The 10,802-nt window shown below is 60.7% G+C and overlaps 1 protein-coding gene across 2 annotated transcripts in view; it reads right to left on the bottom strand.

Moving 5' to 3' along the window:
- CLUH (CLUH binding protein of NUMT mRNA) overlaps window positions 1-10,188 on the bottom strand; it is a 13,111-nt gene extending 2,923 nt beyond the window's left edge. Inside the window, exons 1-22 of one of the 2 annotated variants that reach the window (XM_077749659.1) lie at window positions 9,988-10,188; window positions 9,666-9,837; window positions 8,321-8,464; window positions 8,001-8,125; window positions 7,750-7,904; window positions 7,543-7,668; window positions 7,073-7,220; window positions 6,766-6,858; window positions 5,268-5,962; window positions 4,396-4,619; window positions 4,098-4,202; window positions 3,885-3,985; window positions 2,886-3,038; window positions 2,741-2,803; window positions 2,392-2,636; window positions 2,122-2,206; window positions 1,835-1,988; window positions 1,616-1,755; window positions 830-910; window positions 611-736; window positions 408-529; window positions 32-125 (exon numbers count right to left, since the gene is read on the bottom strand). In XM_077749659.1, the coding sequence (XP_077605785.1) occupies window positions 32-125; window positions 408-529; window positions 611-736; window positions 830-910; window positions 1,616-1,755; window positions 1,835-1,988; window positions 2,122-2,206; window positions 2,392-2,636; window positions 2,741-2,803; window positions 2,886-3,038; window positions 3,885-3,985; window positions 4,098-4,202; window positions 4,396-4,619; window positions 5,268-5,962; window positions 6,766-6,858; window positions 7,073-7,220; window positions 7,543-7,668; window positions 7,750-7,904; window positions 8,001-8,125; window positions 8,321-8,464; window positions 9,666-9,837; window positions 9,988-10,176 (3,540 nt within the window). In that variant the 5' untranslated portion in view covers window positions 10,177-10,188. The remainder of the gene's footprint in view (window positions 1-31; window positions 126-407; window positions 530-610; window positions 737-829; window positions 911-1,615; window positions 1,756-1,834; window positions 1,989-2,121; window positions 2,207-2,391; window positions 2,637-2,740; window positions 2,804-2,885; window positions 3,039-3,884; window positions 3,986-4,097; window positions 4,203-4,395; window positions 4,620-5,267; window positions 5,963-6,765; window positions 6,859-7,072; window positions 7,221-7,542; window positions 7,669-7,749; window positions 7,905-8,000; window positions 8,126-8,320; window positions 8,465-9,665; window positions 9,838-9,987) is intronic. The other variant, XM_077749660.1, reaches the window with a different exon arrangement.
- Between the last annotated feature and the right edge of the window lie 614 nt (window positions 10,189-10,802).

Raw genomic sequence — 10,802 nt, 5'->3', positions numbered from 1 at the left:
CGCCACCCCTCCCGCCCCTGCCGCGGCCCACCTGGGTCTTGTAGATGGTGTAGCCCTCCTTCTCATGCTGCAGGGCTGACCGGAACTCGGCTTTGCTCTCGTAGACCCGGGCGACGAGGTGATGGCTGCAAGGAGGCATGTGGGGGGCAGAAGGGACCCGAGTGGGATGGCGCTGGGGGCCTGACGGGGGTGCTGGGACTACTCTAGATGCCACTCTGGAATCTACCCGATGGCAGCAAAGAAACCCGGGAATCGGAGTAGAGATGGAAGTTTAGAGAAAATTCCTCAGGAGTCAAGATGGAAGACAGGATGCTAGATCCCACATCCACCCTCCATCTAAGTGCCTTCTGGGACCACGTCCCTGTGGCTCTGGGCGCTCCCCCTGCCCCTAAGCCACCATAACTCACCTGAGGGCCACCTTGAGGGACTTGGGCCCGTGGTACTTGGTGCTGACAGCCAGCGCGCTCTCCAGGAAGCGCAGTGCCAGGTCGTACTCCATCACTCCGTGCAGCACCAGCCCGATGTTGTTCTGGGGGCAGTGGGGAGGGCCCCGGTCAGTGCTGCTTCTCCGGGCCCGGGGCTAGTCCCGCTGCCCCTCCCCAGCACTCACGTCCAGCAGCGCCATCTCTGGGTGGTCCTCCCCGAACACCAGCAGCGTGAGGTAGCGGGCGCGGTACAGCAGGCTCAGGGCCGTGGACAGCTGGCTGCTGGCAAAGCAGTACAGGGCCAGGTGCATCTGCGGGGGCAGCTGGGTCAGGCCGGGGGCCCCCAGGCCCAGCGCACCCCCCTTGCCCCCAACCCCACATGGGCCCCGCCCCCAACCGCTCACATATTCCTGGATGGTGTTGGGGTGCTCGATGCCCATCACTCGCTCGCTCATCAGCACAGCCTTCTGTTGGTTACTCAGGGCCTGGGAGAGGTAGGGAACCGTCACCCCGGCGCGGGCACTGCCCTGCATCGAGTCTGTCTGGCCCCCGCAGAGCCCCTGAGTAGCCCAGCCTCCTCAGCAGAGGAGTGTTCACCACGCGGCTGCGGGAGCATGGAATGCCAGGCCCCACTGAGGCCTTTGTAAATAGCTGGTCTTGAGCCTTTTGCCCCTAACAAATTCTATGCTTAAATCTGAAATTAAGCTAAAAATAAAGCAATAGTAATTTTTAAAAGGCATACATAAATGAAAAAATCTACAGCTGAAGGACAAGCGGAGGTCTCCTGTGCCCCGACGCCCCCTGACGAGGCAGGCGGCCACCTGCAGGCCGAGGAATGCTGAGACGCTCCTGACAGCTCTGCGCGGCTCTTGTGAGGCCCTGGGCACTGTGAGTCTGAGACTATCCTTCCCACCGTCCCCGTGAAGCACTCAGTCTGCGAGCGAGGCGGCTCTCCCAGGCAGGACCAGCAACTCCCCGGGGTCTCCCCGGTCTCTGCCTGCTCCTCCCAGGGGACCCCGAGGAAAACGGTGTCTCAGCCCCGCAGTGAGGGCCCCGGTGCCCAGGCCCGGGCTCCTGCCTCCTGTGGCACGGAGCGAGAACACGGCCCCGGCTCCCTCACTTGCCATCCCCCAGAGCCAGGCCGGGCCCCAAGGCCTCCGGACACAGCCTGGAGGGTGCTCAAGGCCCACCTCGGCGTAGTCACCCATAATGTAGTGGAGACGAGCAAGGAGGCGCAAGCAGGCACAGATCTCCACGTGCATGGCTCCGTACACGTTGTTAAACAGGTTCAGGGCCTCATTGATGAGCTCACAGCCCTCCTTCAGGAAGCCTGCAGGGCACCCCCAAGGGCGGCAAGGTCAGGGCCGGGCCAGGGGACCCCCACCCCCCAGCCACACCTGGCCACGCACCCTGCTGTACTTTGGCCTGCCCACTCTGGAAGAAGTGGAAGGCATCCGAGGCTTTCGGGTTGACGTGCTTGACCACGGGGAAGATATTGAGCACATCCTCCTCGGTGAATGCGGGTTTGTGGCGGCTGTCGAAGCTGTACTCCTTCAGCAGGATCTGGGGGACACAGCCCAACGCCCAAAGACAGCCTCAGCCCTGGGCTCAAACGGCCAATACCTCCCACCCGACCTCCCCCCACATCCCCGCCAGCCCCACGGGAGCTAGGAAGGGCCCCCTGAACCATCCACACCTGGATCCCGGTTTTCAGGGAGATTTCCCGCAGCAGGGTTATCTTCTGCAGCCCGTAGGTCTCCACAGCCTGGTCCACGGTCTCGCTGTGGAGGGAGGCGGCGGGTGGGTCTGGGCGGCTGCCTCCCCGCGAGAGGACGGAGACCAAGTACCCGCCCTCAGCTGCCATCCCACCCCCCTCCCAGCAAGCAGCCCTCCACTGTCCTAGCCCACGCCCTGCAACCGCTGCCCCCGCGCCGCCGGGAGCCCGACACCCTGTGCTGCCACGTACCACTCGAGGCTAAAGCCGAAGTAGTTCTTGGCCTCCTGGCAGATGTTCTTCCAGAGCTCCTGGGGGGTCATGACAGCCCAGGCCGTGTTATCTGCTGCCCCTGGGGGCCGGTTTCTCCTCCTCCTGTTCCTCTTCTTAGAGATCAGCTCGTCGGCGGGCAGGTGGGCCACGGGGTTGGGGTAGGAGCTCAGGAAGCAGTTCAGAAAGTGGCTGATGGCAGCCGAGAGGCCCGAGAGCTCCACTCCCTGCGAAGGAGGTTTGACTCAAGTCACAAGGGCCCTCAGGCCCCAACCCGGGACTCTTGCCCAACCTACCACCCACCCTCAGGCTGCGGTGGGAACAGCAGTACCTGTAAGTATGTCTTGAAGATATGCTTGGCAGAGCGGGTGATGAGCTCTCCAATGCCAATTTTCTGCAAGAGTTCAGAGAAAGGAGTCTTGGTTGGGCCCCAGGCCTCCATCCAGCCCAACTGTCCCGTCCCGAGCATCACTCACATAGATGTGGTCCAACTGTTCTCGGGCTGGGCTCCGGAGTACCAGGTCCAGCACCTTGCCCAGGTAGCGCATGTTGATGCCACGCTGGCGCATCACCTCGGCCAGAGTGGCCCCATCCATGGGCAGCACCGCATGGTCGATGCAGTCCTTCACCTGCGGGCTGCAGTAGGTCAGGGCCCCCCAGCCTGAGCCCTCTGCCTCCTCCCACCTTGGGTCTTCCGGGGGCAGGGGGTGGGAAGCTCATGCTATCCTGGGGCCCTGAGGGAAGGAGGGGACTAAGACCCCAGCTCACAGCTGGGAAGAGGGAAGAAAACAAAGCAGCAGCCAGGACGTGAGAATGTGCCCCCGGCCTCTGCACAAGCGACAAGAAAATAGAACGGCAGTCAGGGGGAAGCAAATGGGAAGCATCTGCTTCTCCGAAGCGGGGCAGGGGTGAGGGAGCCCTGTCGGCAGAGCCCCACAGGCAGCAAAGACTCTCCCGACCATGCAGGATGGGGCAGTGGCAGCCACTTGGGGGCACAGCTCAGAGAGGTCAGGCAGGGGCCCAGGGCAGCTAGCATAGAACACTGGGCTCGTGGATCCGAGACCAGCGTGCCACCTGACAGCGGGACTACCTCAGTAGGGAACAAATGCCCAATCATCCAAGAAGCCTATGTACAAAGCTTGGGGGGGGTAAGGACAGGACCCTTCCCCCAATTCTTTCTCCACATGCCCCAATGCCCCGTCAGTCAGCTGTCTCGCCACACAGGGCCTCGGAGGACCAGACCCCCAGCTGCCAGCCGCTGTGGCAGGCCGGGCGGAGCAGAGCCTGTGCCAGACGCCTTGCTTGGCCTCTCTGGGTCAGCAGCCCCATCTGTACGAGGGTGACAAGCGCTCTGCCCCACCTGCCTCACAGATCAGCAAGTCTAAAGGAGTTACTCCTGCGAAGGTTCCACAAGCTTCCAGAATCGGACGGATGAAGCACCAGGGCCTCCCCCACCCCTGCGGCCCCTCCCTCACCAAGCCGGGGATCTGGCAGGAGAGCAAGAAGGCAGCAGCGTCTTTCAGCAGCTGCTTCTGGTCCCGAACTTCCTCCTGGCAGGACTCGGGGAAACGAACCCCTGTGGGAGGGACGGCAGAGGCCTGAGCCGGGCAGAAGGGAGGCCAGCGCACACCAGACCCAGGGCCCCAAGACAGCCCGCGCACTCTTCTGCCCGGCTAACGGACACCTGCCTGGGGAGAAGATGTCAGGGTTGAAGCGGACGTCAAAGGCTGTGCTGCTGATGGAGCCGACTGCCTTGCACGCGTTGCGGATCACCTCCCGGCTCCGAGGGTCTGCTGTGGAGACACGGCCGGCTCGGAGGCAGCCCCACTCCGCCATCAGTGGGGGCGGCCGTGCTGCCCCGAGCCTTCTCCAGCTCCACACAGAGATGCCCACCGGCCTCTCCCCCGGCTGGGGCAAGCCACCGCCGGCACCAGCCATCGGGGCAGAACCGGGGCTCCCCACGCCCCGCAGGCACAGCAACCCCACCTGTCCCGTCGTCCGAGGCGATGGTCTCTGCCAGCTCCTTCACCTTGGCGAGGCCGCTGGCACTGCCACCTTCCTCCTCGCTTCCTGCCTCGGGCCCTGGAGGGTCTTCAGGCTTCGATTCCGAGGCGAGGGGGTCACCGTTTTCCAGTGAGGTGGGGTTCTCCATCTTGCTAGCTTTCTGCTGCATCAACTGCAGGGCGGCCAGCTTCATGAAGAGAAGGTACCTGGAACGCGGCAGACAGGGCAGAGCGTGAGATGGGAAAACGGTACCAGAAGCCTCGGTGGCCCAGAGGCTTCCCGCTGGCGGCAGGGACCAGGGCAGCCCCCAGACTCCCGGCCTGTGTCGGCATGGGGCCACATCCCACCCCAGCAACTCCAGCAGGCGACGGCAGGTCACAGCCAAAGCTGAGACCCTCCCAACAGAAAGGATGGCTGGAGCATCAGCGGAGAAGCCAGGGGCTCCACGCAGGCCAAGCTCGAAAGTGACAGCATCCCCACGGGCTCTGAGGAAACTGATCGTGGTGAGGGGCACTCAGTGTGGCAGACAAAGAAGCACTAAATGTCAGCGGTGGTGACACGGCCTGGTACCAGGGCATTAAAAACACAGTAGCAAATTTCCAGATGTTCCTCAGAGAAACAGCGCCACTTTGGTCGAGAGCCACCAAGCTAGCTGACTGCTACCTTGTGACCCAAGTAAAGCTCTCGGACGACCGTGCTGTGGAGCCTGAGGTCAGTGGGCGGGGCTGGGACTGTCGTGACCGGGGTCAGGGGCCAAAGTTGGCTCTTCTTCACCTTCCAAAGTGCTTCCCGTCAAGGATCAGACCCCAGAACCAGTCAACTGGCTGGGTGCCCTCAAAGGCCTGGCCCCTCACCTGTGCTCCACGAAGGCATCCACCAGTTCCTGGCGCAGGCAGCAGAGCTTGTGCCGGTGGGCCCGGGGGAAGCCGGCGCGGGTGCACTCCTCGGGCAGCACCTCGCCGGGCACAGGCAGGAAGTTGAGGTCGGGGGGGAAGGTGCGCAGCAGATCGAGGATGTAGTGGCGCCCGTCATTGCCAATGATGCCCTTGCACTCCACGGAAGAGCAGAGCTCCACCTCCTCACCACGGTCGTTGAGCACCCGGTGCCTCAGGATCTTGAGCGGCCGACTGGTGCGTTCCAGCAGCTCCAGGTACCGAGGGTGCGACATCACTGTCTTGCCAAAGTCAATGGAGCCGTAGATGACACTCTGCTCCTGGTCCCGCTCCAGGATGCCAGGGATGATGGACTGGGCTGTGACGCGGTAGCCACGGTAATCCACCACCACCGTCCCCAGCGTGTACAGCCCCTCCACGTCCACGGCATTGTACGTGCGCACACCGTTCAGGTCATTGGTGGGCGCCACGTAGGCCGCCACGTCCCCACCAAAGTCCTTGTAGTGGTCGCGAACATCAAAGCCCAGGCTAAAGAAGATGTTATTCCAGATGAACATCTGCATCTTGGTCTCCTCGCTGGGGTTGATGGCCATCACGTTGCCGTCGATGACCGCCATGGCACCCCGTGTGGCTGCAGCCGTGAAGTCGCTGTGCACCTGAGAGGGGCCGAGATAGGGAGGGTGAGAGGTGCCATCCTGAGAGTCCCAGGTTTGGGCACACCTGGCCACGCTCACCTAGACAGCGGAGGCCAGGTGGATGGCTCCGAGGGCCAAGGGGCGCGAACCTTAGCTTCCTCACACTTGGAAAAGGGCAAGAAACCCATTTTTTGAAATAAATGTAATACTCGTGTTCAGAAACAGCACAGCTTAGTGATTAACAAAGAGGAGAAGGGCTGGACCAGATCTTGGGTCCACCAATTATGTACAAGGTGAACTTGGCCAGGTCACCTCTCAGACCTGTTTCCCCTGTCTGTAAAGCAGCGACGATGCAAGTATGGACCTTCACAAGGTGTCTGAGAGATTACAGGAGATGATGCTGATCACATGCCTGACCCAGCCCCCAGCAATGTTAGTACTCAAACCACTTGGATCTGATTTTTACCATTGCCATCCCTAGGCAGGAAAACTATGGGAGATTAAAAACAGCTTTTCTGAAAGCTTTTCTTCCTCATCTCTCCAGACAACATCACGTGTGTGCCCAGGCAAGGTCCCGAAGGCAGACAGTGGCAGGCAGGAGGCTGGAAGAACCCGGTTACACAGCCCACAATGGAACAGGTCCCCCTCCCCACCCAGCCGGTGGACAGCAAGTCCCACAGAGGCCAAAAAAAAAAAGAACTGGGGTGGCCTGCTCTGCTGGCAGGTGAGAAGTCAGCCAGCACCCTGCAGACACCCTGACTGCACTTCTTGGCAGGCAGCAAACGGGCCTGAGGCTGCGAGCCAGGCACGAGAGCCGTAGGCACCTTGAATATAGCTCTTTCCCGGAGCAGCCGCTCAGGCAGGTTCTTGCGGGGCAGTTCCCTTGTCGTCTGCAGCTCCTCGTTCCAGTCCCGGGTCTGCAAAGGGAGGGGATGCCGGCTCAGCCCGAGCCCCAAGCCCTGCTCTGGGCGGCCCCCTCCCCCACCTCCCTGTGGACGGCCTCACAGACTCCCAAGTGAACAAGACAGACAAGCAGATGGAGCCTGCAGGGAGGTGCACGGAACCCAGCCTGGCCCCCACCAGGGGAGCGGAGAGAGGAGCCCAGGGCAGGGGGGGCCGGGGTGCAGGCACCTGTCCAGGGATGTGCTCCTCGTAGCCCAGCCTGGAGGTGTAGGCGTCCTCCGCTCGCACACAGTCCATTGCGTGCTCTGCCTGGGGCGCTGTCCAGCTGTACACCTGGAACGGGGTGGCAATCCTCTCGAATGGGTGGCGCTGGACCCTGTGGCAGGGAGAGGGGGAGATGGCGAAGCCTGCCAAGCTCAGAGCCCTGCTGCAGGTTCCTTCTCAGAAGCCCCCACCAGCGCCTGTGTCTTCTTGCCCTGAGACCCCGCCCCTGGCAAGCCTAACAGAAGCAAATGGGCACCTCTCCTAAGGCTGCTGTCTTGAGGCCTGGCTAACAGCTCCCTGAAGGGAGGCTCTGGGCTGCTGGGGGCTGAGGGCACGGCTCCTTGGGGCAGAAGTGCTGGAGCGCACACTGGCAGCTTCACCCCACCCTCTCGTGGGGTGGGAGACAAGGGGCAGAGATGGAGCAAAGACACCACCTTTTCTTCTGCAGCACGGCGAAGTTTTTTTTGAAGGTCGGGCTGATCTGGTTGAGCAGCTCCACCAGGGAATGGCTGAGGAAGCGGGGGCTGGCGGGCTTGGGATTGAAGTGATAGGCCGTGGACCTGCGGGGACAGGGCGGTTGCTGCACAGGGCACCCTGGGCGGCTGCCCGAAGACCTGGAGCAGGCTCACACGGGGACTCACTGGTTCAGGTAAAAGCCCCGCGTGGACGCCGTGATGCTGACTTGCCGGTCCTCGGCTGTGATCACAAACAGGTACATGAGGTCCCCATGCATCTTGCGGTTCCCGGGGGGTGGGTTCCAGCCACTCATGGTAAGCACTTTCAGGCACTGCAGGGGCTGCAAGAGGGGCCAAGAATGAGCAGGTCAGGCCTCCAGGTAGATGGCCCTTGCCCGGCCAGAGACCTGCTCCCTGGCTCTGCTCCAGAGTCCTACCTTCCAGTCACGGTTCTGGGGCTGTAGGGGACACAATGGCCGCTCCCGGCTCCCTGGAAGGATGTACTCAGGGGGTGTGCAGTCAATGGGGTCCATCTCCAAGCCCTTCTTCCGCTTCCCGCTGTCTAAGGGACCCGAGGCTGGTGGTCAGCACAGGGCCACCTGGGGGCAACTATCTCCCCACTTAAAATGGCCCGTCTGGATGCCTCCAGCCCTACCCGCTCCTGCTAGTAAGGCCTGGCGCCTGGCCCCTTCACCAGCCCCGGGCCAATCAGCTATAAGATCCTCTGCCCAAGCCCCAGCCCCAATGCCTCCTGCACCTCCCAGGTCGCCATCGGTAAAGACACTCAGGAAGGACAATGAGTTGCAGTCAACCCCGTTGAAGGCATCGGACGGGTCCAGGCTCTTGAGCAGGTCTCGGACATGGCGTACGTGGATGCGGGCCTCACGTACCGTGTACGGCTCTGTTGGGGGGGTGAGAGGCAGGACATCAGCAGGGCCCACTCCCCACTGCAACAGCCCCACCCAGCACAGAGAAGTCTGCCATGGTGGTTCCATGATGGTCTTGATTTTCAAATTTTAGGCCACCAATTACCAACTCCATTATAAGCACATAAGCTGGAATTCTGGACACACACACACACACACACACACACACACACCCCGCCTGCTGACAGGCAGAGATCCTTGTTTGCAAAGAACCTTCTGCCAAAGGACACAAGAAATGCCTCTGGCAGCACACCTGGGCCTCGGGAAGTCACCCAAAGGCCCCTGCTCTCTTTCACAAGGGTCACAGGCAGCCTCAGCCCTGTTCTCCCAGGGCCGCCCTTGCACAGAGGTGGCCTGAGGACTTACCAGGACCCATAACTACAACACTGTCCCCCAGTATATGCTTTGTGAACTTTAATGGGGACTCTTGGGGAAGAAGAAAAGTTTCCTCAAGTCTGGGCACAGTTGGGTTACATCTTTCCATGTGTGTTCTTAATAACCTCACACTGCCCAAAACCTCTGAACCACTTCTCCCCTGGGGGCCCAAGTTCGCAGGAGCTTTTATTTTATAGCCAACCAGTCTTAGCACACCAGCTGCTCTCCACACTGGGCCTGGCCTGTGTACTTGGGGGCTATGAAACTGGAGTTTCCTTATGTGATTTAACTTTTCTATCTACAAAATTTGACTGAGCTGATTTCAAGCCCTTGGTTGGTACTGTGTTTTAAAAAATAATCATGGGGCGCCTGGATGACTCAGTCGGTTAAGCGTCTGACTTCGGCTCAGGTCATGATCTCAAGTTTCGTGGGTTCGAGCCCCGCGTCGGGCTCTGTGCTAACAGCTAGCTCAGAGCCTGCAGCCTGTTTCATATTCTGTGTCTCCCTCTCTCTGACCCTCCCCTGCTCATGTTCTCTCTCTCAGAAACAAATAAAAAACATTACAAAAATTTTTTTTTTTAAATCATGGCTCTGATATTTAACCAATAATGGGGGAGGGCACATGTGTGAAGGACTGAGGAACAGACCTGGCCTCCAATCCTGCCCCCACAAGGTCCATACTGTCCTGAGCCTCCACGCACTCATCTGTGACACAGAGATAGCAGCCAGGGTGGGTGCAGTGTCACCTGGCCCCAGCTCTGCGTGCCCTCCCTTGGCAGGCTGCCCAACTTCCAGACAAACCTTCCACCACGCGGAGCACCGAGCCCTCCTGCAGCCCCTCGACGCTGCGCAGCTCTGAGAAGTGGTCCAGCATGTTGCCATCCAGGTGCAGCGAGAAGCAGGTGCGATGACACGTGTCTTCACGGTCCATGAGTACCTGGTGGATCTCCTGTACCATCTCCTGGGGGGACACCTACCAGGGAAAAGGCCCCAGCCACCCTGGTGAGGATGTACTGCTTTCCCTACAGTATGAGGCTAGGACAAGCAACAGCCAAAGCATGGCTTTCCAGCCTTGTCCTAACAGACTCATGCTCTAGTCCCCAGCACCCATCCTCCACTTAACCTGTAAGGAGAAGGGCTCAATCCCAGGTGCCAGGATCTTCACAGAAAAGCCTGTATCCTGAATGACAATGACCTCCTGTCCAGTCGTCTCCTCTCCCGGCTCAGACTCGTCCAGCCCATTTTCCTTGGGCGGCTCAGCAGCCCTTTCCTCCTTCTTTAGGCTCTCTGGACAGTCCCCATTAAGTAGCATGACTGATGGCAGCTCTGCGGGTAACGAGAAAGGAGCTGAGTCAAGTGGGGCCATCCACCTCATCCACCTGGATGGACGTGGGCCCCAGCCAAGGCGTCTGCCATTTCCTCCCAAGGCTCACTCAGCACTCACCCAGTCGCCACAGTCCCACTCACACTGGGCACAACTTTCCCTCGCCCCTGGCCACCCACAGGCCGCTGCCTTCTCCCTTCCACATCCTGGGCTCTCCCTTCCCATCTGCCCCTCAGTCCTCTAGCCTGGCTTCCATCTGAGCACAACACCCAAATAAGTCTCCCCAGAGTCACCGGTGCCCTGCCAAGGGCCAAACCCAACTGTCTTCTCTGGCCTCAAGATGTCTGACTTCTCAGTGGCAGCCACCACTGCTCAGTCTCTCCTCCCCTTTCCTGGTAGCTACTGATCCCTTGTCTCTCTAGCTCCATCCCCTTCGGGCAGTCCAGACTATGGGCATCCCAGGGCCCCCGCCACTCCTCACCTCACCTGATCTCCTAGGACGTCAAATGCCCTCCGGCCATGCAGCTAACCTGGCCAATCCTGGCCTCACTCAACCTTTTCAGCACGTGGCCATCTCTTAGGCATCACCAAAGACTCATCCTGTTGACATGGAA

This window comes from Crocuta crocuta, unplaced genomic scaffold, assembly GCF_008692635.1.
Source record: "Crocuta crocuta isolate KB4526 unplaced genomic scaffold, BGI_CrCroc_1.0 scaffold149, whole genome shotgun sequence".
NCBI lineage: Eukaryota > Metazoa > Chordata > Mammalia > Carnivora > Hyaenidae > Crocuta > Crocuta crocuta.
The sequence above is the reverse complement of the archived record's forward strand: the minus strand, read 5'-3'. Positions and strand labels throughout refer to the sequence as shown.